The sequence below is a fragment of the Rhipicephalus sanguineus genome, chromosome 4, assembly GCF_013339695.2.
Source record: "Rhipicephalus sanguineus isolate Rsan-2018 chromosome 4, BIME_Rsan_1.4, whole genome shotgun sequence".
In the NCBI taxonomy this organism is placed as follows: domain Eukaryota; kingdom Metazoa; phylum Arthropoda; class Arachnida; order Ixodida; family Ixodidae; genus Rhipicephalus; species Rhipicephalus sanguineus.
This window is the reverse complement of record NC_051179.1, coordinates 180,700,030-180,724,651: the sequence shown is the minus strand read 5'-3', so window position 1 is coordinate 180,724,651 and position 24,622 is coordinate 180,700,030. Positions and strand designations below refer to the sequence as shown.

Genomic DNA, 24,622 nt, shown 5'->3' with positions numbered 1-24,622 from the left:
TGTGTCGGTCTACCGCGCCGGTCTCTCCGACACCGCTGCACTCCTTTCGCCATCTGCCCGCGTCTGCACTAGGAAAGGGTTGCTGGTACCTTTTGCGACCGTGCGAGTCACTCAGGGCAACACCACTATTTTTGTTACCAACCCATCCCCGTGCATTGTTACGTTGGTTCGAGGGGAATGTCTCGGCAAAGTGGAACCCGTTGAAGACGCACAAGTTCTGAACGCACCCGATGACTCGCACTGTACCAGTTCCCGCACCATCAGTGCGTCTGATTCGTCACCTACTGATGTATTTGGTCCCTCCATAGCTGACAACCTTACGTCGGTCCAGCGTTCGCAGCTTCTGTGCTTGTTGGATGAATTTCGTCATTCTTTCGATGTCGGGCAAACTTCCCTCGGCCGCACGTCCGCTGTTACGCATCGCATCGACACTGGCGCCCAACCACCACTGCGGCAACGTCCATATCGCGTGTCTCCCACAGAACGCCGGGTAATTAATGAGCAAGTGGACGATATGCTTCGACGCGATGTAATTCGGCCCTCCGACAGCCCATGGGCGTCTCCTGTTGTTCTCGTTACGAAGAAGGACGGTTCTGTGCGGTTCTGTGTGGACTACCGACGGCTCAACAAGGTCACCCGCAAGGATGTTTATCCACTGCCGCGAATCGACGACGCGATTGACAGCCTCCAAGGAGCAGAATTCTTTTCATCTCTCGATTTGCGCTCGGGGTACTGGCAAGTACCCATGGCTGATGACGCTCGACCAAAGACAGCCTTTGTCACGCCCGACGGCTTGTACGAGTTCAACGTCATGCCGTTCGGTCTGTGTAATGCGCCCGCGACCTTCGAGCGCATGATGGACACCGTTCTGCGTAACTTGAAATGGCACACGTGCCTGTGTTACCTGGACGACGTCGTCGTCTTCGCTCCGGACTTCTCCACGTATCTCCAACGTCTGCGGCATGTTTTGACACGTTTGAGCAACGCCGGCCTCCAATTGAATCTGAAGAAGTGCCGATTTGCGGCACGGCAGCTGACAATCCTCGGCTACGTCGTGTCCAAAGACGGAATCCTTCCCGATCCGGCCAAGCTTCGGGCCGTGGCCGAATTTCCCAAACCTACGTCCGTCAAAGAACTGCGCAGTTTCGTCGGACTGTGTTCATACTTTCGACGCTTCATACGAAACTTTGCCACCATCATATCGCCGCTGACGAAGCTCCTTGGAAGTAACGGACCCCTAAATTCGTGGTCGCCCGAGTGTGACGACGCGTTCGCAAAGCTCCGTCGTTTGTTGACGTCTCCTCCCATACTACGTCACTACGACCCTACGGCCCCTACGGAGGTACACACGGACGCCAGCGGTGTAGGCCTCGGCGCCGTCCTTGCGCAACGCAAACCAGGGTTCCCCGAATATGTCGTGGCATACGCAAGCCGTACGCTTACCAGAGCCGAGACCAATTGCTCAGTCACGGAAAAAGAGTGCCTGGCGATCATATGGGCCCTTACAAAGTTTCGACCTTATTTGTATGGTCGTACATTTGATGTCGTCACCGACCATCATGCACTATGCTGGCTGTCGTCATTGAAGGATCCCTCAGGCCGTCTTGCCCGCTGGGCACTTCGCCTGCAGGACTACGACATCCGCGTGCTGTACCGCAACGGACGCCAGCATGCTGACGCCGACGCCCTCTCGCGCTCTCCCTTGCCTGACGACAATGCCCCCTGCTCAGTATCTCACATAGCTGTTGCTTCAATCAGCGTTCACACCATCGCTACCGAACAGCGCAAGGATAAATGGATCACCTCGCTGATCGACTTGCTCACTGATCGGACGGCAACACCATCCACTCGCGCGTTACGTCGTCAAGCCCACCATTTCGCCGTTCGTGACGACCTCCTGCACCGACGCAATTACAACGCCGACGGCCGCCAGTGGCTACTAGTGATACCCAGCAGTCTGCGTTCTGATATATGCGAGGCCTTCCACTCCGACCCGCAATGCGCGCACTCTGGGGTATCCAAAACTTACCACCGCATTCGACAACGATACTTCTGGCGTGGGATGTACCGCTACGTGCAGAAGTTCGTTCGCTCCTGCCTCGATTGCCAACGCCGAAAACCTGCAACGCACGTGTCGCCAGCAAGTCTACAACCATTACCTTGCCCTAACCGTCCGTTCGGGCGCGTGGGCATCGATTTGTATGGACCACTTCCTCTGAGTTCGGCTGGTAACCGCTGGGCCATCGTCGCTGTTGACCATCTAACGCGATACGCCGAAACCGCCGCCCTCCCAGCGGCTACAGCGCGCGATGTTGCCTCCTTCCTACTACACCGATTCATACTGCGTCACGGTCCACCCCAAGAGCTTCTCAGCGACCGAGGCCGTGTCTTCTTATCGGAAGTCGTGGAAGCCATTCTGAAAGAGTGCCATGCTGTTCACCGCAAAACTACTGCTTACCACCCGCAGACGAATGGCCTAACCGAACGCTTTAACCGCACGCTCGGCGACATGCTGTCAATGTACGTCGCCGCCGACCACACCAATTGGGATGCCATTCTGCCCTTCGTCACCTACGCCTATAACACCGCCCCTCAGAGCACTACTGGTTTTTCACCGTTCTTCTTACTGTACGGAAGGCACCCGTCGCACACCATCGACACGATACTTCCATACAAGCCGGATTCATCTGAGTGTGCGCCTATTTCTGACACAGCCAGGCTCGCTGAAGAGTGTCGCGAGCTTGCCAAGACATTTACGACGCAGGAACAAGAGCTGCAGAAGAGCATTCGCGATGGCACCACCACTTCTGAACCCACGTTCCTTCCTGGAGCGCTCGTATGGCTCTCGGTCCCTACCACTGCAAGTGGCCTTTCTTCAAAACTGCTGCCGAAATACGAAGGCCCATACCGGGTCGTCGAGCGCACATCCCCGGTCAACTACTTGATCGAACCCATCGAACCAGCTTCGGACATGCGCCGTCGAGGGCGCGACATTGTCAACGTGGCGCGCCTCAAGGCCTACTATGACCCACTCATAGTGACGAGCTGTTAGGTCGCCGGACGGCTCCCTTTTCGTACCCGGGGTAATTGTAGAGAAGCCTTGGGACATGGTAATGGGTTACCCTCTCCAGCGCCTTCTAGTGGGTCATCCTCTTTGGTTGCTTGAAGAACGCCGCCCGCGCAGGGAGTTCGTGCCTTGCCGTGACTGTCGCCATTACTCATTGTCGTTGAGTGCTGTCTATTAAACACCTTAACAGCATTATTGTCTGTTAGTTCTCATTAATATTGTGTATAACAAAGAAAACAAGCCCTTGAAATTAACACTTCTTTCCTTCATATATATATATATATATATATATATATATATATATATATATATATGGCTCATTCCATGCCAAGTGTTCCAGACGTGGCGCTCGCACATCACAGATTTTGCTGATAAAATTTGTACCTGTTTCCTGTGCCACATGGAGTATTGTAGCAAAATATTTTTGCTCGAAAAAAAATTTGACGATCATGGCGCCCCCTTGAAGTTGGCTTGTATTTGTTAAACTGTGCCTAAATAAAAGAATGCGTATAAAATCTATTTTTGTGTGTTGAGCTTCTAAACCGCACTCGCGCTATCGTAGAGGTTCTGTGTAGGTGTCCTATTCATTAATTCCGAAATTTTTATGTTTCACTACCAGTTACGTACCTTCAAAAATTACAAAATATCTTCAAAGTTTGTGATTTTTTTCTGAGCTATCTCAAACTCTCCCTAACCAATCTTAATAATAATATGATTTCCAGCAATGTGTATTTTAGTACAAAAATATTTAGGGGTAAAATAGACTTCAAATCTTTCTGAAAAAAATTGTGAAATTAGAGAAAATATGCGATTTGTCGCATGTTTGACCGTATTTTTCATACTGATGCGGTCCAAGTAAAAATCCTCGTCAGGCGGCGTTTGATAGAAGACTTCATCGTTAAGTAATGCAGAAAGTCCAATCAAATCATTTTTTGTTTGAAGGAAGAAAATAATTTTTGAATTTTGCTCTCCGAACGCGCCCTGCATTTCATTTTGTTGCCACTATATATATATATATATATATATATATATATATATATATATATATATACCGGGTGTCCCAGCTATCTTTAGCCAAGGGTTAAAAAATACAACATTAGAGGCACGCGAGTAAAATCAGTTGCAAATTGCTGACAGCCACCTTGCGCGCTACAGACAATTTTTTGTTTTGTAATTAACTAATTTGTTAATTAGGACGATTTAACTAATTTGCTAAGTATTGACTTTAGGCAAGAAATCCTGCTTGCAAAGTTCGAGAGCGTCCTCAAAAACCCCAACTGCATTATTTGCGATAAAGAAAGTCTCACGTATACGATTTTTTCCAAGCTGTAAAGAAAGCCCGCGAAATACAAAAAGAACCACGTGACTAGCGCGCTCGCGCGCCGCGAGAATGCTGCCCTCAGCCGAGGTTTGAGCGAACGAAATCACTTGCGGCCGAGACTCGCCGGCTCCGTTGCAGCGGTAGGCCTATAAGTGGGCGGTGGTTTCTTGGCCCGTTGCCAGCCAGCTGCGCGCGTGACGGTGCAAGTTCTAGCGAGCGCGGGCCAAGAAACCACCTTTAACTTATCGGCCTACCGCTGCAACGGAGACGCCGAGTCGCGGCCGCAGCTGATTTCGTTCGCTCAAACCACGGCTGAGGGCAGCATCCTCGCGGCGCGCTAGCGCGCTAGTCACGTGGTTCTTTTTGTATTTCGCGGGCTTTCTTTGCAGCTTGGAAAAAATGGTATATGTGAGACTTTCTTTATCGCAAATAATGCAGTTGGGGTTTTTGAGGACGCTCTCGAACTTTGCAAGCAGGATTTCTTGCCTAAAGTCAATATTTAGCAATTTAGTTAAATCATCCTAATTAACAAATTAGTTAATTACAAAACAAAAAATTGTCTGTAGTGCGCAAGGTGGCTGTCAGCAATTTGCAAGTCATTTCACTCGCCTGCCTCTAATATTGTATTTTTTAACCCTTGGCTAAAGATAGCTGGGACACCCTGTATATATATATATACAGGGTGTCCCAGCTATCACGCAGCATGATTTAGAAAAAGAGAAACGGCGTTACGCGAAGCAAACTTGCTGTATATTGTTCCTAGAACACCGGCGTAGCCAATGCTATTTTTTTCGTTAATGAGGTTTCAATAATTAGTCATAATTATATTTGTAACACGACAAGTACTCACCTAATTGTCAAAACATCAATTAGGCGTATGTATGCATGTTAAAATGGCGTCTAACTGCCGCACTCTCAACAACGTGCTAGTTGCGCGCTCATTTTTTCTGCTTGATCAAGAAAGCCCGCGAGATATGAAAAGTGACACGTGACTAGACTGCAGCGCGCGTCGGAAACCAGCGCCCTCAAACAGGCTCCCTATGAGGTAGACAGTATCAAGGGAAAAATGCGGAAAGACAACAAAACGCATCGGCCTATCTGCCACTCCCCGGCCTAAGAAACGCACCGCTTGGTTTTACAGAATCAGGCCGTAATCAGAACACCTGCCGCGTTATCAATGAGAACAGTCGGCCGTGAGATATGGATGATTGCGGCGTACTATCGAACAGAATTAATCCCAGCGAAATTTCACGCATATCGTTGGCGCCCGACCTGTACCCTTGCCAAAATGCGGAACGCTGTCTCTCGCAACGGGCAACAGGCAAAGCGGTTGTTTCCAGTAAGCTTATTTGAGGGCGCTGGTTTCCTTTGCGGGTGGGAGCGTATTCACGTGTTATTTTTCATATTTCGCGGGCTTTCTTTATCAGCCGGAAGAAATGGGCACGTATTGAGTACGTTGTTAAAAATTGCGCAGTTAGATGTCCTTTGAACATGCCTACATACGCCTCATTGACATTTTGACAATTAGGTGAGTACTTGTCGAGTTACAAATATTGTTATGACTAATGAAATAAACCTCATTAACAAAACAAATAGCAGTGGCTAGTCTAGTGTACTAGGATCAATATGCAGTACGTTTGCTTCGTGTAACGCCGTTCCTCTTTTTTTTAAATCGTGCTGCGTGATAGCTGGGACACCCTGTGTGTGCGTGTGTGTGTGTGGTGCATGTGTGCATACACACACACATATTTATATATATATATATATATATATATATATATATATATATATATATATATATATATATATATATATATATATACCCACACGTTAATAAGACCAGATGGAAAGCCAAGCCAAGAAACCATAGTTGGTGTTACAAATGTAGTAATTACCATTTTCAATTCAGTTTTATTCCATTTTTCGTGAATTACGCACAAAATGGAGGAGGCCGGAACAAAATATGAAACACTGTTTGCTTGACGGAGATTGAGGCCCCCCTTAGAAGGCATACAGCATGCCTGTGGATGCGGTAAAAAAAGAAAGAAAACCCAATACGCGTTTTTGTGGTAACAAATGCCACAAGGTTGTACATTTTTTCTGTTATTATATAAAACAAGTGTACTTCATACGCACACTAAAAACACAAAATCGCGTGCATACTTCTGTAATAAAAGAAACACAGTGGATATGCCTAGTTACATTTGCAAACGAAGGAAAGGGAAATAAGAACACTTTATTAAGACATATGAACTGAGAAATAAGAGACGTTCACTGGCGTGAACTACTGAAGATATGCAAAAAAATGTCCTAACGTTTTCTTACTGATGAATACGGTAACTATTTCATGTTCTACCGAGAAGTTCAGAAGATTTTCACGTCTGTAACAGAGCATCTGCTCACTGATAATGAAGCGAGCATATGGAGTAATCCAGTTTTCAGTATTGCGGAAAGGGTGTGGCCCGTATGGGTGAGGTTTTTCCCTACGAAGTGTGTGTTGCTGGGCAACTTGGTACGGTAACATCATTAAGGGCAGCGCAATAAAGACGGACACAGAAAAGGAGCACACTACACAGCGCCAACTATCAACTCAGATTTATTGAAGAACACACACCTATATATAATTATGAAAACAAACACGTCATCCCAAACAAAATGAGAGGAGATTTAGTGAGTGGCAATGAGGAAATCTAATTCGATAATATGCAACCGTATTGACGGCCTCGCGACACATGCTTCACCGAATTTGCTGACAAAAAACTCCTCTTCAATGTCTCGCTCAGTCTTTTCTTTTAATCATGCGAGAACAGTTGCTTCTGTCAGCTCAGGCGCGCAGCCGCACTCCATGCAATGCATCGAAAAATTTGAACATGGCGGTCCACTCAAAGAGGCCCTGTGGTAACATAATCTATTATTTAAACAGCACCCCGTCTGCCAGGCATAGCACTTTCCACGTGACAAAGGTATAAAATAAATGCGAAGCATTTCTTAGCGAACCTTTCGCACTTTGAGCGTTTCTATCTATCTATCTATCTATCTATCTATCTATCTATCTATCTATCTATCTATCTATCTATCTATCTATCTATCTATCTATATCTATCTATCCGCCTACGTCTGGGTGCTCGCATGATTGCCTCCTTAACTTGGTGTACACCAAAATCGGCATGGGAGTGTACGAAGATTTGACGAATGTGACTGTCGGGTCATGACATGAATAATGTGAAAATCTTGTCACGTACGTCGTCAAACCCTTTCCTCCAGACGCGTGTTGCACATACCCGTTTACCACGGGCCGCGATGTACGGGTATGCGCCATGGTGATTGACAGCTTATATCTACTTAGGAACGGCGAGAAGAGACATTGGTAACTTAAATGCGAGAGCGCTATGAAAAACCGACATCGGCAGCGTTGACCCGACGAATGGAAATAAACATTAGGATCACATCAGGAATCGAACCCAAGTATTCTGCGTGGCAATCAGGTATTTTATCAGAGAGCCACGTCATGTCTATAGATTGCTTTTGGAAAAACTGCCCATGCAGGCGTAATGCCGGTGCAACGTCATTTGTGGTTGCGGTGCTGCCTGTCTAATTTTACAAGAATGTAATAAACACTGCATATGTACTGCTACGATGCAGGCGTCATACAGATTAACGTCTGTGGTTCCAGTGTTCGCTCAGTTTTTACAGGAGCGTAATAAACATTTCGTTTGTATTGCTATGACTAAGCAAGCTATATTGAAGCATTACCCGACCACGGAAACATACAATAACCAAATTTACGTATAGTGGGGGGGGGGGCTTGAATTTCCAACGTCCACAGTAGGCATTCTCGTCCTAGCCAGGACGAAGCACATCACTACCGCACACCCCTCATTAGAATTGAAATGGCCAGGTGCCCGCTTGAGTTTCGCCTTGAAGCACCACAACCAAGATATACGCCAGAAAAACGTTTTGTGTAAGAGGACACACTTTCCCCTTGCGCAAGTAAACGCCATAACCATGTAGAAATCACAAAGGGCCACATACGCCCAGGTGGTCTACGGATACGAGAGCGCGAACCACCGAAGTTTGTCTACGTATATTTCCAGGGCTAGCTTCGACGGCCTATACCTCACCAACGCAAGGGGTGGCTTCAGGTTCCGGCATGTCGCCGGATCTCTCGACAGACAGTCTGTCCACTACATGCCCCAGCTAGCAAACAGGCCTCTAGGCAGTGTCTTGGACCAGGCTACCACCTTCATTCGATGCCACCACAGCAATCATCTCACGCTCACAGCTTTCAATGGACAGCCGCGCATGCACACGTGCACGACCTCGAAAAAGACGCTCTGCTCAGAGAAATTGAATAGTTAGCACTTTCTGTAACCTTGAGCGATAAGCGCACTATGTCGTCCACAGCAACTTGCCTCAATGCCGGTGTGGGGCCGTGGGCCCATATAAGAACGCGGCGATGCGCAACTTCAACGTAGGCCGCAGCGCACTTCGCCAGGCGCCAGACACAGAACACACAGACAAGCAGCGGAATCGGCGAGGTCTGCGTTGCGCACATTAGTTACAATAACAAAACATTCTGTTCACCGCCATCTACCTAAGAACTCTCAAGAACCCCTTCCACACATGCACACGGGCTCGTGAAACATGCGTGCGTTCTACATCATATCGGACAAGTATAAGCACTACATATCAGCCTACCGCGTCTGGTTATGATGATACCCATGTTGCCGTTGGCATCGTTATGCAACTGTAAACAACTGATTATATAACACATGTGCGACTCTTTAACATATGTGGGTGCGTATACCATTTTATAACGTTTCGCTGAATGTAAAAAATTACGCCAGTCAGCTTCGTGCCCCATGCCCCATGGTACGTGGGATCTGCTGAATTTTTTACCTCTCTCCTGCCGCAAAGAACTAACTTTTCCCGATGCTTGATGTCGCACCCGTGGTTCTCCCGACCGTGAAGCTGCAGCTTCGTGTCTACCACCGCACAAAGCTGGCAAAGCTTGTTGCCACCTAAAAAAACCACATTACAACCATTACCGGCCCCCACCATTTTTAAACGATGTGAGACCCGGTGAAGGTACATAAGGCATACAAAAGGAACCCTGTTACTATTAGTGCCCTCTTGTGACCCTCTTGCTTCCCTCTTCATTTTGTGGAAAAGCCTCTCTCCAAGGAAGGCAAGTGGTGCTCAGGCAACCCTGAATCCCTTAGGCGCTCAACCTGTCTTGCGAAGCTTGCGAAAACGCCTCTTCAATCTCTCGCTCAATCATTGTGTGTTCGATGTATGCTCCCCGTAGCACGAAGCCCTTTATATATTACCGTTCGGGGATCTCGAAGCTTGTGAAAGCTGATGTGGCGGTGTCCTGCATGAGGGCATCACTCAGGAAGTCGTGTCCCCATCTTACGGGAGAAAGCTTCGCAAGACAGGTTGAGCGCCTAGTAGACACAAGGTTTCCTGAGCACCACTCGGCCTTTCTTGGAGAGTTCTTTGACATACAGGGCGTGGTCGACCGTGCTCGCGCGAATATCTCTTGAGGGGGAGTTTTGCACGTCTCGTGCTTTCACCGCAAAGTTTGCGTTGAAGCTATAGATCACACGAAGGTCATTTCGCTCGCTGCAGCGGCCATGTATGCGAAAGGAGTAATCTGCTAGCTAGAAGAGGCAATGTAGGGGTTGGTTGAAGTAACAACTGTGACAGTTCGCGCTCGTCCTATGGGCACCTGAGCGTTTTTTCGCACATCCTTCTTTGTGTTTGAGCAGCGCGCTGCAAGTGTCTAGCTGTGACAGTTGTTAGTTCGCGCTCGCCTTGTGTGTTTTCTTTTCCTGCATCCTTCGTGCTTGAGCAGTGCGCACCAAGTTTCTTGTTGCTTGTCGTTCTTCCTGTGGCATTCCAATTTCTGGCTATCGTATTCAATGCTTTGCTCTTGACGCGAAACTATGAACTTTGTTTCTGATCTTGTGTTTGTTTCCATTGGTGTATACACGTGTGTGTTCTTCAGCACGTCTGAGTTGTTCGCTGGCGCTGTGTAGTGTGCTCCTTTTCTGTGTTCATGTTTATTGCGCTGCGTTTAGCAATGTTTTTCTTAAGCTGGGCTTATGTGTGGAGTGTTCCATGAGAACGTTTACTACACTGTTTGTATCTCTGGGCTAAATGGCAAGAAGTAAACACGATGACACATGAACGATTACGCCCCATCTCCCCGTTGAAGATAGAACAACCTTCGACAAAAAAACAGGTAAACATCGTAAAAAGAAACATATTCCATTACATTCAATCAGACCGAACTGAGTAAAAAGAGCCAAAACAGAGTCTAAAGAAACATGCTGTCCTACTTTAAGAAATACTGTAACGGTCTGGTTTTCTTAGAATTACCGAATAGTGTGGCGTATTCCCCTTAAACCCGCGGCAGCGAAACATTACGCTGGTCCTCTGTGCTATCACATCGGAGGGCCTGGGAGTTAGCCTGGTCGCTAGCGTCTGCATTTTCCAGGCTAGGGGAAAGTCGTAAGACTCGTCGTACCAGTGTGGAAATCTGCTTAGCGCTTGCTTGACTAGCATTTTGCTGTTGCTTTCGACCTGGACGCCACTTTCCAAATCGACGACATACGACCGCGGCCGTTAAGCCCGTCAGCAGATGATGCCTTCCCCTCTGCAGTTCTTGACCCAGATAGTGTCACCAGGAGCCAATGGTACAAGCTGGCGGGTAGCCTGGCGGCGATTATAACTTTGTTAAACATACTGAGTGGATTCAGCGCGATACAACGAGGATAGAGGTGAAGAAGAGAGACGAACACCTCTGTCCTGGTCCTCGTTGTATCGCGCTGAATCCATTCAATATGTTATGAGAATCGAACTCGCCCAAATGTCAGGTCTTTTGCATGAATTTGTCTCTGGCTATACCGGGCAACTATATTCTTTTTCTGCACTGCTTTTAGCGTTGGCGCCTTTGGTATCAACCTGCTTGGGGGAAGAAGCAGGTTTGTACGAAGCTGCCGCCCCATGAACAGCTCCGCTGGCGCTTTGCCTAGTGGTCCCAGGGTGTCCCTGTAGGCTAAGAGAGACAAATAGGGATCACAAAATTTTAGCAGTAGCCTTGTCACCGTCTCAGGAAACGATGATGACAAGCGTAGTTTGCTTGTCTGCAGTGCACGTTTTGCGCTGAAGTTTTAATATTAGGAATACCAACTAGCCCACTTCCACACCTCTCTTATCTGCTAAGTCTGGAATAAACCGTCCGCAATGATTTGCGAAATCAAGGAATGTGCATATCACCGGCATTTTCAGGCGGCTCGATATTAGTGATCGCTGTAACTGTTCTCGGATCCAGCCGTATGTTATTTTTTCTCGAATAATACTGAAGGGCGAGCTAGTTCGTACAAATACATCGTAATAACTTTTCTAGCGCAGTCTGATACACGGCCAAAGAGAGGGGACGACACCAGCGCTGGTGTCGTCACCTCTCTTTGGCCGTGTGTCAGTCTGCGCTAGAGAAGTTATTACGATGTCATCTTTTCTCCCTCGCATCCGCTCCCAAAAAACCCCGGCAGATCCCATGCACTATGGTAATCGAAGTAATACGAAGCAGCCAGAGAGCTGCATACATCGACTTGTTTCTCCTTGAGGAAAATGAAATCATTCGTGTCATGACATCTAGTTCACTATATATCCCACATTTGTCATGCATTCACGTATGTGCAATCTTTTATATAATGAAACGTATTTCTGGTATACACAATGCATGACCTGTCATTTATGTTCGTCACGCTCTCATGTCATGCCATAATCATTTTGGTGTGTATTCAGTTAAAAAACGGCCGGAAGCGCAACAAGAATGTGTCATGTAAATCATGCCGTACATATGATATACATGTTATGAGTTGCGTGTTAAGACCTGTCATTTATCGTCGTCATACAGTCACGTCGCGCGATACCAGTTTTGGTGTATATCAAGCTAGGGAAACGGGCGCGAGCGCACCATGAGCGTGGCATGTAAATCATGCTGTACGTGAAATGCATGTCATGATTGCCATGTTACTGCCTGCCGTTAGTGTTCATCATACAGTCGCGTCGCGTAGTACCATTACTGGTGTATGTCAAGCAAGCTAAACAGCCGCGAGCAGACCATGAGCGTGGCTTGTAAATCAAGCCCTACAGGACTTGTATGTCGCGACTTTCATGTTATCACCTGTCATTTATGTTCGTCACACAGTGACGTCGCGCAGTACCAATGTTTCAATAATTCAAGATACCGCAACGGTCGCGAGTAGAACATGAGCTTGGCATTTAAATCAGGGCGTATACTACATGCGTGTCATGCTTGTCATGTTACCGCTTCTCATTTATGTTCGTCGTACAGTCATGTCACAAAATACCAGTTTTGGGGTGTACCAAGCTAGCGAATCGGCCTCGAGCGCACCATGAGCGTGGCATGTAATTCATGTTGAACAGAAATTGAAATGCGTGTCATGATTTTCATGTTACCACCTGTCGTTTATGTTCGTCGTACAGTCACTCACGCAATACCAATTTTTGTGCATATCAAGCTAGCGAAACGGTCGCAAGCGCACCATGAGCGTAGCAGGTAAATCATGCTGTACATGACATGCATGCCATGATATTCATGTTACCACCTGCGATTTATGTTCTTCATCCGGCCACGTCATGCTATACTAAATTTAGTACTTGTCAAGAAAGTAAAACGGCCACAAGACACCATGAGCGGGGCACGTATGCCACGGCCTACATGATATGCATGTCAAGAGTTTCATGTTACCACCTTTCACTTACGTCCGCCATACAGAAAACCTCCTTGTACCAATTTTGGTATGTATTCATCTAATTAAACGGCCGCGAGTGCCCCGAGACCATGTCATGTAAATCATCCTGTACATGACAGGCGTGTCATGATGTGCGCGATATTACCGAGGAAAAAGGTTGCTAGCTCTTTCAGTCTACTTCACTCAAATTTAGATAGATTGAGTTCGAAAAAACAGGATGGATTGACATAACGGGTCGGAATACCAGCACTTTGTGACAGTATAGACGTCAGACTCTTGTGTTTCGCAAGACTCGTGGCGCCACCTGTCGGGTAAGTATTAGGTAGTACAAAGACCGACTCCCTCGCACAGTTTGCTGCGAGAGCAGGTACAACTAGCGAGTGTGAAACAAAGAGTCAGCTTAATATTGCGTGTGTTTGCGCATTTAACACTCAGAAAGAGAACAGTGAATTTGTCTATGCTAGTTGGCCGCACCACCACACCGCCATGAAGTGCTTGCTGGGTCACTCGTCGGAACGACGTCGAAAACAACAGCAGAGGGGACCGCTCTGCAAGCTACGAAGAAACGCCGCAATCGACACTATTGCTGCGCTTTGTATTGCCATGGACGTAAAGGACTGAATACCAACGTTCAGTTTTACCGATTTCCATAGTTGTACGAAGCAGAAAGGAGGAAGCGTTGGATACGGGCCGTTGCGAGCGTGTTGGGTAGGCGAAGACCCGCGTTCTGCACAGCCGGTCGCAGTAGAAAGTGTGATAATGTGGCTCGTCTGTTCTCTTGCATAGCCCTGACGGAGAACTGTGGTAACCTTGACTATGAAGCTCAGCAGGCGCTCTGGCCGCAGTGTGTGCCGTGTAAGTCAGCAGGTAAACGCAAACTGAAGACGCGTGATAGGCACAACGCGACCTCCTATAATCTGAGTTGGTGGTAATCACACAGCATCGCGGACGTACGTTTCCAAGGCTCAGAGTACCGGTTCTAACTAGCTAGCACGTGCGTCATACAAATAAATCGCAAAATGGTGGTCGTGACCCCGTTCTGGTTTGTTTTGCCCATGGCCTCCGCGATTGCTATGGCTAACTCGGAAGCCACGGTTTTGCCTTTGGTTGTACCCCGCAAAAGTGGAAACGCTCGTGTCCCCATTTGCAGCATAAAGAAACAGAAGACAACCACCAAGAGACCATTAGAGGATGCGTAATAAAACAGTCCAATGCACAGGAAGCGAGAGATGAAGGGAGAATGCAACTGAAATGGCGAAAATTACCGGGGCCATGCGTCCCTGATAAAGGTAGCTTTGTGCCACTGATCGTAAGATGCATAGCTAAGTAAATTTATCGTTTATGTACGTACTTCACCGCCTTAGGATTACGTATACATCTGATTTTAGCGCATTCAGGTGCTAGAGAACAGATGCCGGAGGGCTTGCCTCAAACTCGTCGTGCGATGCTCGCTTGTACTTGAGAGCTGCATCGCGCCGGAATAACTGAAAATTCCTGAGCACTGTACCCGCTATTCGCTTTGATGAGCTTCTTACTTTCTTGAAGCGTGGAGTGGCGGATGAAGCTTTCCAGGCCTTTGATTTCCAGAAAACAGCGCCTCGACACCAATGAAAGAGGGGGAGTTTTATTGTGGCCTATACAAATTCGCTTGCGGATGGCTCTATTTGTACTACCCAGTTAGCGCCAGCGCTGCGAAGAGGGCGCTGGTGGCGGTGCTTTTCCCAGCGCCAACTGGGCAGAGTCTGACGTATATGGCAGTCATGCTCAGGGTAAAGAAAATTATTTATATTCGTGATACGGTAATGTCCCAACGTACCAATTTTGGTATATATCAAGCCAACAAAACGGCCGGGAGTGCACCATGAGTGTGGAATGTAAATCATTCCGTGCACGAATTGCACGTCATGATTTCTATGTTATGGCCTGTCACATATTTTCGTCATACAATCACGTGGCGCAATATCAGTTTTCGCATATATTCACTCAGCGAAACAGCCGCGGTAGCGCACAATTAGGGTGACATGTATACCATTCCGTACAGAACATTTGTCTTGTGATTTTCATGTTATTATCGGTCACGTATAATCACGACGCGGGACACAAATTTTGGTATATAATAAACTGGCGAAAAGGCCGCGAGCACACCATGAGCGCGGCATGTAAATCATTTCGCACAAGACATGCATGTCATGATTTTCGTGTTAGCACATGTCATTTATGTTTTTCATATAGCCACTTTGGGCAATACCAATACTGGTACATATTAAGCTAGCGAAACGCCCGCGAGGGCACCATGAGCGTGGAATGTAAATCATTGCGGACATGACATGCGTGTCATGATTTTTGGGTTAGCACCTGTCATTTATGTTTGTCATATAGTCACGTCGGGCAATGCCAATTTTGGTTCTTGGTAAGGATTTGCCAGAAGCACTCAAAGAAAGCCTGAATAAAGCCACAATTGGGTCAATGCTAACGTGTTTACAACTTCACAAGTACCAAGGCCTCCAAGGAAAGTTTCAGCCTGCAATGAGAAAAAGCGAGAACACTGTAGCTCGTCGGCCTCAATCGGGCCCACGAAAAGTAACGCGAAGAAACATTGAATTGGCAATTCAAGAATTATTTATCGCCGACCAACGTGGTGATAGAAGGAGGACTTTTGAATTTGGAACGCTTACTTGTAAATTGCACCTGTCTTTTGAATTCTCGAAATTATATTAACTCGTTCTTGCTCTGAGGTCAGGCACTGCTCTTTACAGCATAAGTCATTCTTTTCTTTCACCACACCGCTATCGGCGCATACTATCCTTTTGCCTGAACATAACTGCCATAACGTTGCAGCGCTAGTACGCCGACCCATTATATCCGTGCATCTTGTTTTTGCGAAGTAAAAATCTCTAAAATTGAGTGAGGCAGATCGAAAGAGATAGAAACCTTTGAAATACGCCGCATTTCTTAGCGAACTTCTGCCAGTCTCAGCGTATCTATCTATCTATCTATCTATCTATCTATCTATCTATCTATCTATCTATCTATCTATCTATCTATCTATCTATCTATCTATCTATCTATCTATCTATCTATCTATCTATCTATCTATCTATCTACGACTTCTTGCCCTCGTGGCCGTTTCGTTAATGGGATGCATACCAAATGGCAGGTCATAACAAGGAAATCATAATATGCACGTCGTGTCCGGAATCATTTACATGCCACGCTAATGGTGCGCTGGCGGCCCTTTCGCTAGCTCAATATATTACAAAATTGGTTCATTAGGGTGGCTTGTTGAGCAAGTTGGTACATACTTATAGTTAGGAAGTGCCAGCAGCACCAGAAAAAACAGAAGAAACCGTGACAAGAAAAAATAGACTGGGGCAGGAAGGATGCTGAATCCCTCCATGATCCTTACTGTTCCTGTCTGTTTTTGCTTGTCTCGGTTTCTTCTGCTTTCTTTTAGTGCTTCTGGCAAATCCTTACCAAGAACCAAAATTGGCATTGCCCGACGTGACTATATGACAAACATAAATGACAGGTGCTAACCCAAAAATCATGACACGCATGTCATGTCCGCAATGATTTACATTCCACGCTCATGGTGCCCTCGCGGCCGTTTCGCTAGCTTAATATGTACCAGTATTGGTATTGCCCAAAGTGGCTATATGAAAAACATAAATGACATGTGCTAACACGAAAATCATGACATGCATGTCTTGTGCGAAATGATTTACATGCCGCGCTCATGGTGTGCTCGCGGCCTTTTCGCCAGTTTATTATATACCAAAATTTGTGTCCCGCGTCGTGATTATACGTGACCGATAATAACATGAAAATCACAAGACAAATGTTCTGTACGGAATGGTATACATGTCACCCTAATTGTGCGCTACCGCGGCTGTTTCGCTGAGTGAATATATGCGAAAACTGATATTGCGCCACGTGATTGTATGACGAAAATATGTGACAGGCCATAACATAGAAATCATGACGTGCAATTCGTGCACGGAATGATTTACATTCCACACTCATGGTGCACTCCCGGCCGTTTTGTTGGCTTGATATATACCAAAAGTGGTACGTTGGGACATTACCGTATCACGAATATAAATAATTTTCTTTACCCTGAGCATGACTGCCATATACGTCAGACTCTGCCCAGTTGGCGCTGGGAAAAGCACCGCCACCAGCGCCCTCTTCGCAGCGCTGGCGCTAACTGGGTAGTACAAATAGAGCCATCCGCAAGCGAATTTGTATAGGCCACAATAGAACTCCCCCTCTTTCATTGGTGTCGAGGCGCTGTTTTCTGGAAATCAAAGGCCTGGAAAGCTTCATCCGCCACTCCACGCTTCAAGAAAGTAAGAAGCTCATCAAAGCGAATAGCGGGTACAGTGCTCAGGAATTTTCAGTTATTCCGGCGCGATGCAGCTCTCAAGTACAAGCGAGCATCGCACGACGAGTTTGAGGCAAGCCCTCCGGCATCTGTTCTCTAGCACCTGAATGCGCTAAAATCAGATGTATACGTAATCCTAAGGCGGTGAAGTACGTACATAAACGATAAATTTACTTAGCTATGCATCTTACGATCAGTGGCACAAAGCTAGCTTTATCAGGGACGCATGGCCCCGGTAATTTTCGCCATTTCAGTTGCATTCTCCCTTCATCTCTCGCTTCCTGTGCATTGGGCTGTTTTATTACGCATCCTCTAATGGTCTCTTGGTGATTGTCTTCTGTTTCTTTATGCTGCAAATGGGGACACGAGCGTTTCCACTTTTGCGGGGTACAACCAAAGGCAAAACCGTGGCTTCCGAGTTAGCCATAGCAATCGTGGAGGCCACGGGCAAAACAAACCAGAACGGGGTCACGAACACCATTTTGCGATTTATTTGTATGACGCACGTGCTAGCTAGTTAGAACCGGTACTCTGAGCCTTGGAAACGTACGTCCGCGATGCTGTGTGATTACGACCAACTCAGATTATAGGAGGTCGCGTTGTGCCTATCACGCGTCTTCAGTTTGCGTTTACCTGCTGACTTACACGGCACGCACTGCGGCCAGAGCGCCTGCTGAGCTTCATAGTCAAGGTTACCACAGTTCTCCGTCAGGGCTATGCAAGAGAACAGACGAGCCACATTATCACACTTTCTACTGCGACCGGCTGTGCAGAACACGGGTCTTCGCCTACCCAACACGCTCGCAACGGCCCGTATCCAACGCTTCCTCCTTTCTGCTTCGTACAACTATGGAAATCGGTAAAACTGAACGTTGGTATTCAGTCCTTTACGTCCATGTCAATACAAAGCGCAGCAATAGTGTCGATTGCGGCGTTTCTTCGTAGCTTGCAGAGCGGTCCCCTCTGCTGTTGTTTTCGACGTCGTTCCGACGAGTGACCCAGCAAGCACTTCATGGCGGTGTGGTGGTGCGGCCAACTAGCATAGACAAGTTCACTGTTCTCTTTCTGAGTGTTAAATGCGCAAACACACGCAATATTAAGCTGACTCTTTGTTTCACACTCGCTAGTTGTACCTGATCTCGCAGCAAACTGTGCGAGGGAGTCGGTCTTTGTACTATCTAATACTTACCCGACAGGTGGCGCCACGAGTCTTGCGAAACACAAGAGTCTGACGTCTATACTGTCACAAAGTGCTGGTATTCCGACCCGTTATGTCAATCCATCCTGTTTTTTCGAACTCAATCTATCTAAATTTGAGTGAAGTAGACTGAAAGAGCTAGCAACCTTTTTCCTTCCCTACGTAGTGATAAAACGGCACGTGCAGCCTTGTTTTATTTAAATGTGGGTGGCTCATTCTACTGTCGTGTACTGGGCCCGTGCTCCTCTATGTGATGGTGGCGTCAGGAAGCATACCTCGTTAGTGAAGTGTCACGATGTGCTGCATGGATGCACAGAGACGAATGACACATGAACACAAAATGGGCGAGGACTTTGCGCGTTTTGTGTTGTTGTGACACTATAATTTGTGCTGAAATGAGACACGCAGAGATGATTCTGACATTGGCAGTTTCTGCCAAGACCATTATATTCTTTACCATGCTTAAAAGAGAGCGATATCATAAGACCATCACAACTTAAAACGGAACTTCGGAGCCTGTTACAGAATTTTACAAATGACTCACGCAAACCGTGCAAAACCTGTTATTAGTAAACTTGTGACCAGTAGACATAATTGCTAAGATTTTCTCTTTGCCTGAAAATGTCTCTACTTTCTTCAGTACATTACTAATGTTGAAGCAAATATTAAGCATTGTCTATATTGTTCACCATATTTTCAGCTCTCAAATTGGAAAAGACTCGGAGATTTTACGTTCCTGATAAACTTACAGGCATATGGCGCGCTTCCTTGAGCAAGTTCTCAGGTTGACAACCGAATGAGTCAAAGCAATGCACCAAGCCAATATTCCAAGTTGCAGATGCAAGTAAATGAGCTTGTTTAAGCAACCGTACTAGTAAAGCTATTTCAGCGCTTTTACGTCTGCCATTATTAGGTCATCAGAGAAACACAACTCTTTTGTATTCGCCAACAAGGAACAACGAAAAAGAGGACATTTTCAATCTTATTACTTCTGCTATTGGTTTGTAAACTGCTACATTTAGATTCTTGTTCCTATTTGCAGGATATTTCCGCGACATCAGTGGAGCCTACGACAACCTCTTTAGGATACTGGCTGGCATGGTCATTGGTATGGCGGTCGTGTTTCTGATTTCCGTGTGTTCATCAAGGAGGTTCGCCTCACGTCCCACGAACGACGTGCAAGAGGGCTAAACCTGCATCTGCTAGTGCACTTGGCTTCCATTATTGCCTACCTCAACGTTGTGAGGGCTGTCGGGTTGAAATTTAACGAAACTTTCGGAAACTGTGCTGTTTAATTTTGATCTCATTCAGATATTCTATGAAGTAGAAATGTATATTGCCCATATCACTGCCCACCCGTCCACTGCCTATCCGAAATCAAGAAAGTCAGAGGTGTGTAATCAAAGCACAAGAGCTGCCCGGTACTAAATTTACCAAGGCAAATACGTGCAGTCGACATAACTCAGTGATCTTGCTTTGTATTGGAACATAAAAAACACGTAAGAAAAACTCCATGTGAGCTCCAGTTAAAGGAGCTGCGGCTTCACGTTTTACTCGAAGCAGGTTTCATGAAAAAAATGTTATACTCTGGGTATATGAACACACCGAAGTAATTGATGACACCCTAAAAATGATGATATTTTCACGTCCTTCATAGAAGAGTTCACCTTGTTTATTTAGTCGCAAATAATTAATTTCATTAAAATTATGCTTTAAATGAAAATTCGCATATGAGTTATTTTTAACGCGAAACCAGTTGCGCTGCTGTTTTTTTCCTGATACTAAACGAAGTCAAAGAGCACGCGCAGCCAACAGCTGGCTCACAGCTTCCGTGTGTATAAGAGAACGAATGCTAAGCAAAAAAGACCATAGATGCCAGATCACGTTTGAAAATTTGGCAAGCTGGCAACGTTCAACCTAAAACAGCCCCACTTTTTAAACAGGCGTGCGAAAAGACACGTAGCACACGCCTACAACCATCTCAACTTATCGCAGGTAGACAGAAGAAGGCTACATACTAAAGAAACCACTCTCTCACAAACCTCCCCTGTGCGTAAACATCTTGCCACCATAACTAAAAACTTTCAGACAGCAGGGCCAACTTTTCGGCCTTATCTATCGTACAGCCAATAAGCCTTTCAAAAACTGTCCAAACCGATATTAATTCACTATACATTTTTCCACAGAAACGCAGTTCGCCTTTTGAATCAATTAAAAGGTTTGTCTCTTCAATATTCCATGTCTCCTGTGGTGTTTTTCGAGTTGGTGTCCTGTGTAGGAGACCGCATATATGATGAAGAGATAACTGGCATATAGATGGTCTCGCTGTTTGTACCTGCCTTTGGGATCTAATGGATATGGTGCCCGACTGCTGACCCGAAGTTCAGGGGATGGAATCCCGGCCGCACCGGCCACATTTCCAATGAAGGCGAAATGCTTAAGGCCCGTCTCTTACATTTAGGTGCAAGTTAAAGAACCGCAAGAGGTGAAAATTTTCAGAACCCTGTACTGCGGTGTCCCTCACAATGACATCGCTGTTTTCGAAATTTAAACCCCCACAATTATTATTATCATTTCGCTTGGTTTGACTTATCAAAGCGCACGAAGACGAATACAAAAAGAGAAGACAGCACTCTCTCACAAACCTTTCTTGTAGTCGATTCTCTTGCACTATCATTTCACTGTTTGTGAACAAAGCAACAATGCACCATCTGGTGTGGGATTTCCGGTACGGCTTAGTCATTGAACCGGGCGGTGTTGGCCTGGTGCGTTTTTTTACGCAGCTCAGTTAACTGGGACAATCACTCAGCGCTGTTTAGAATGATGTGTAGCGATTTCCTGCGAAATGGGAATTGTAATTTTTAATTATTTATTTTTACATGCTGCAAGTCATCAGGCCGGTACCTTATGAAGTACCCTATAGAGCACCCTATAGAGTACCCTATAGATGCTTTGAGTCTTCCAGCTAATCCATCAAAACATATAATCCACACTCAGAACGAAAGCTTCGTGCGTCCGTATGCGACGACGTCTATCGGGGCCAATATTTTATTCTCATGGTCACGCGGTCTGCCTGCACAGCTGTCAGCTGTTCGTAGCGATGTAAACCTACTCGTCTACATCGTTCTCATTAATAAAATATATACGTGCGGCATTGTATTCGAAAGCACACAATAACAGCGGGAAGCTCCAGAACCGCAAGATACACAACGTTTATGATTTCAGCGCATTTGCATCGGCGTCACAAGTGGTGCTTCAGACAGTGGACATGCAGCGCCGACGCTGCTGCCTCAGGATCAAGTCCTAATAAATTTCCTACACTTATTTGTTTTATTCTATTTATTTCAACATACTGCAGACTTGAAGAGCTGTCGCTGGAGTGGAGGTTGTAAACACAAAAATGGCAATACAACACAAAATGTACTAAACATGTGTCGTTTCATGTGTCCTCGTTCATTTTGCGCTGTGAAATTATGTCGATTCTAAATCACCAACTAGCCCAAGGTGCCGTTCTATCAACTAAACATGATCAATTATCAGCAACGTACAAAATGAATTCAGCAAGTGGTAAAGATCTAACATGTGCGAGTAAAGCATTCCATATTTCTATAGTGCGAATAAAAAACTATTTATACGCATTAGTTCTGTTATTAAATAGGAGACATGAGCAGCTCATGATGTTGTCTCATGGATGTTCGTTTAGCGGGTGTGATGTAGTTGATTAGTAAAGGAAATCGTGGGCAGTAAATGAGAGTGTAAAGAAACTTCAAACATTCAACGTGGCGACGAGAAGAGAGACTGGCAAGCTGAAGACTATGGAGGTGGGAACAGGTGAAAAATACCTCTCGTAACGACGATATGTGAAACGTATAGGCAGAGGCCTTTATTATTTCTCATGGTCACGAAACTGCCACCTCAGTTTCACATAAAGTCCGCGGCCGCCACTAGAGGCGCAACTGTGCATCAGAGGGCATCGGTCACGGCTGTCGCTGTGTGGGACAGCCTTGGTGATGTAGCTTTCTAAAACTTCCGCGACGTCGCTTTATTTTCACGTAGCTACTTTCAACAATCACCTTCGTAAATGAGTGCTTGAGTGCATTGTATGTCTTGAAATGAGTACCTGGGGAAAAAGAGTAGCCGCTCAAAACGTGCAGCTCGCGGTGGTGTCAGCCCAATACACAGAAAAATTCTGGATTTGAAGCGACCTGTTCAACATATGATCGTGAGACACGGTGGGCTGGGAGACTCCAGATACATTTTTGATCATCTAAGACATCTAACCATATAAAAGTAAATGGTAATGCTTTTCTTCTTTTGTTATCACCACGAGCGAAATGTGGCCGGCGTGGCCTGGTCTTGTTAGTCTCGGTGCTTTAATGGGTTCCACTTATTAACACTTGTCTCAAATTAAATGCTGCACACTCGAAACAATGCCTGCGCACTCGCAACAATGCCCCATTGGTGCTACTTATAAAAAGAGGCAAACAAGTGGGCTGCTGCGCCCACAATCACCCGTAAGAAATCGCGATTTATTGATTGCGCACAGAACCGATTGTTCGCCCAGCATGGCTGTTCAATATCCTGCTAAACTGTGAGAAGTACTTTAACAGGAGATCGATGAATCATTACTACAAGGGCTGGTTCTGTAGAATGACTTGGTTTAATGATAAAAAAATGAACGTAACGCGTTTCGCCAGCTATAAATTATTCGACGACTCGATGCCACAAAAATGAACAATATTTAGACCACTGAAACTGGAAGCGCAGGCATCAATGTGTTTCGTGCACACCCATTCAAAATTGAAATCACCGCTGTCTAGTAGCGGCGGAGCCCACTTTCGTATCTGGCGCTGCACCTTGTCATTTGTAAACGGAACCATTCGCCGACAAGCAAAACGTCTTCGCCGTCCCACACTTCAACTGACTCACCTAATACCCTTGTCACACGGCAAATCTAATGTCGTTTACAACAAATGACATTAGGCGAACTTAATGTCATTTTACCTGCCTGCTGCCACACGACGAAAACAAATGTCATTTTAAAATGATGACCAGGACCTTAGCCCTCCTGAGCCGTGACGTTGGGAGAAATAAAAACCTATTAAAACTTGCATCTCACATGCGTGTATCCTCCAAAATAATTTTCTATCACTAAAAAGATGCTCGAAGAATATAAACACAGCCGTTTTACACAACTTGTCCCAGCTGTACGACACAAACGAAGTCAAGCCAAGAACTAATCGAAAACAAACATGGCCGGGTGTTGGTACAAAGAACTAAAGCGTGCGAGCACGACTGACACTCCGGCTGCAGAAATGAGACGGCGGCAGCTAATTCGTGCAGTCACCACCTTGATCACCAAAACACGTGCAATCGGACGATCAACCCCCGCGATACGGGCAACAACAAGAGCGTACAAATGAAACATGGCCGGCGTCCAGCCGCTGTAGTTGAGAGTAGCTTTCTTTTAGAAGCGTTCGCGCGCGCTGTTACGTGATCAAACCAGTAATAAGTTAATCTATTAAAGAATATGATATTTACGAATTACAAAAGTTACGCATACATAAGTCAACAGTTATCTCCCTAAAAGGTCCCTGGCGTCGAGACTACGCATTCGGTCCGAAATCGAATGCGAATATGCTTCGGGAACTCATTCGACAGGAAATGTCATTTTCATCGAATGGCATTAGTTTCCCTGTGTGAGAGCAAACAAATGACATTACAAACGAGTGACATTAGCTGTAAATGACATTAGATTTGCCGTGTGACAGGGGTATAGGACGACTAGAAGGCGAAAGCCATCTGCTTTTTCTTCTCAGTCGATGCATTGTTCCTGACCCACCACCCTCCGAAAACTTTCTGT

At 46.1% G+C, this 24,622-nt stretch overlaps 1 protein-coding gene across 1 annotated transcript in view; it reads left to right on the top strand.

Annotated features, from left to right (window-relative positions):
• Window positions 1-20,324, top strand: part of LOC119390945 (monocarboxylate transporter 12) — a 103,326-nt gene extending 83,002 nt beyond the window's left edge. The window contains exon 5 of the mRNA XM_037658657.2: window positions 19,802-20,324. Coding sequence (XP_037514585.1) covers window positions 19,802-19,950 — 149 coding nt within the window. The 3' untranslated portion in view covers window positions 19,951-20,324. The remainder of the gene's footprint in view (window positions 1-19,801) is intronic.
• Window positions 20,325-24,622: the final 4,298 nt, after the last annotated feature.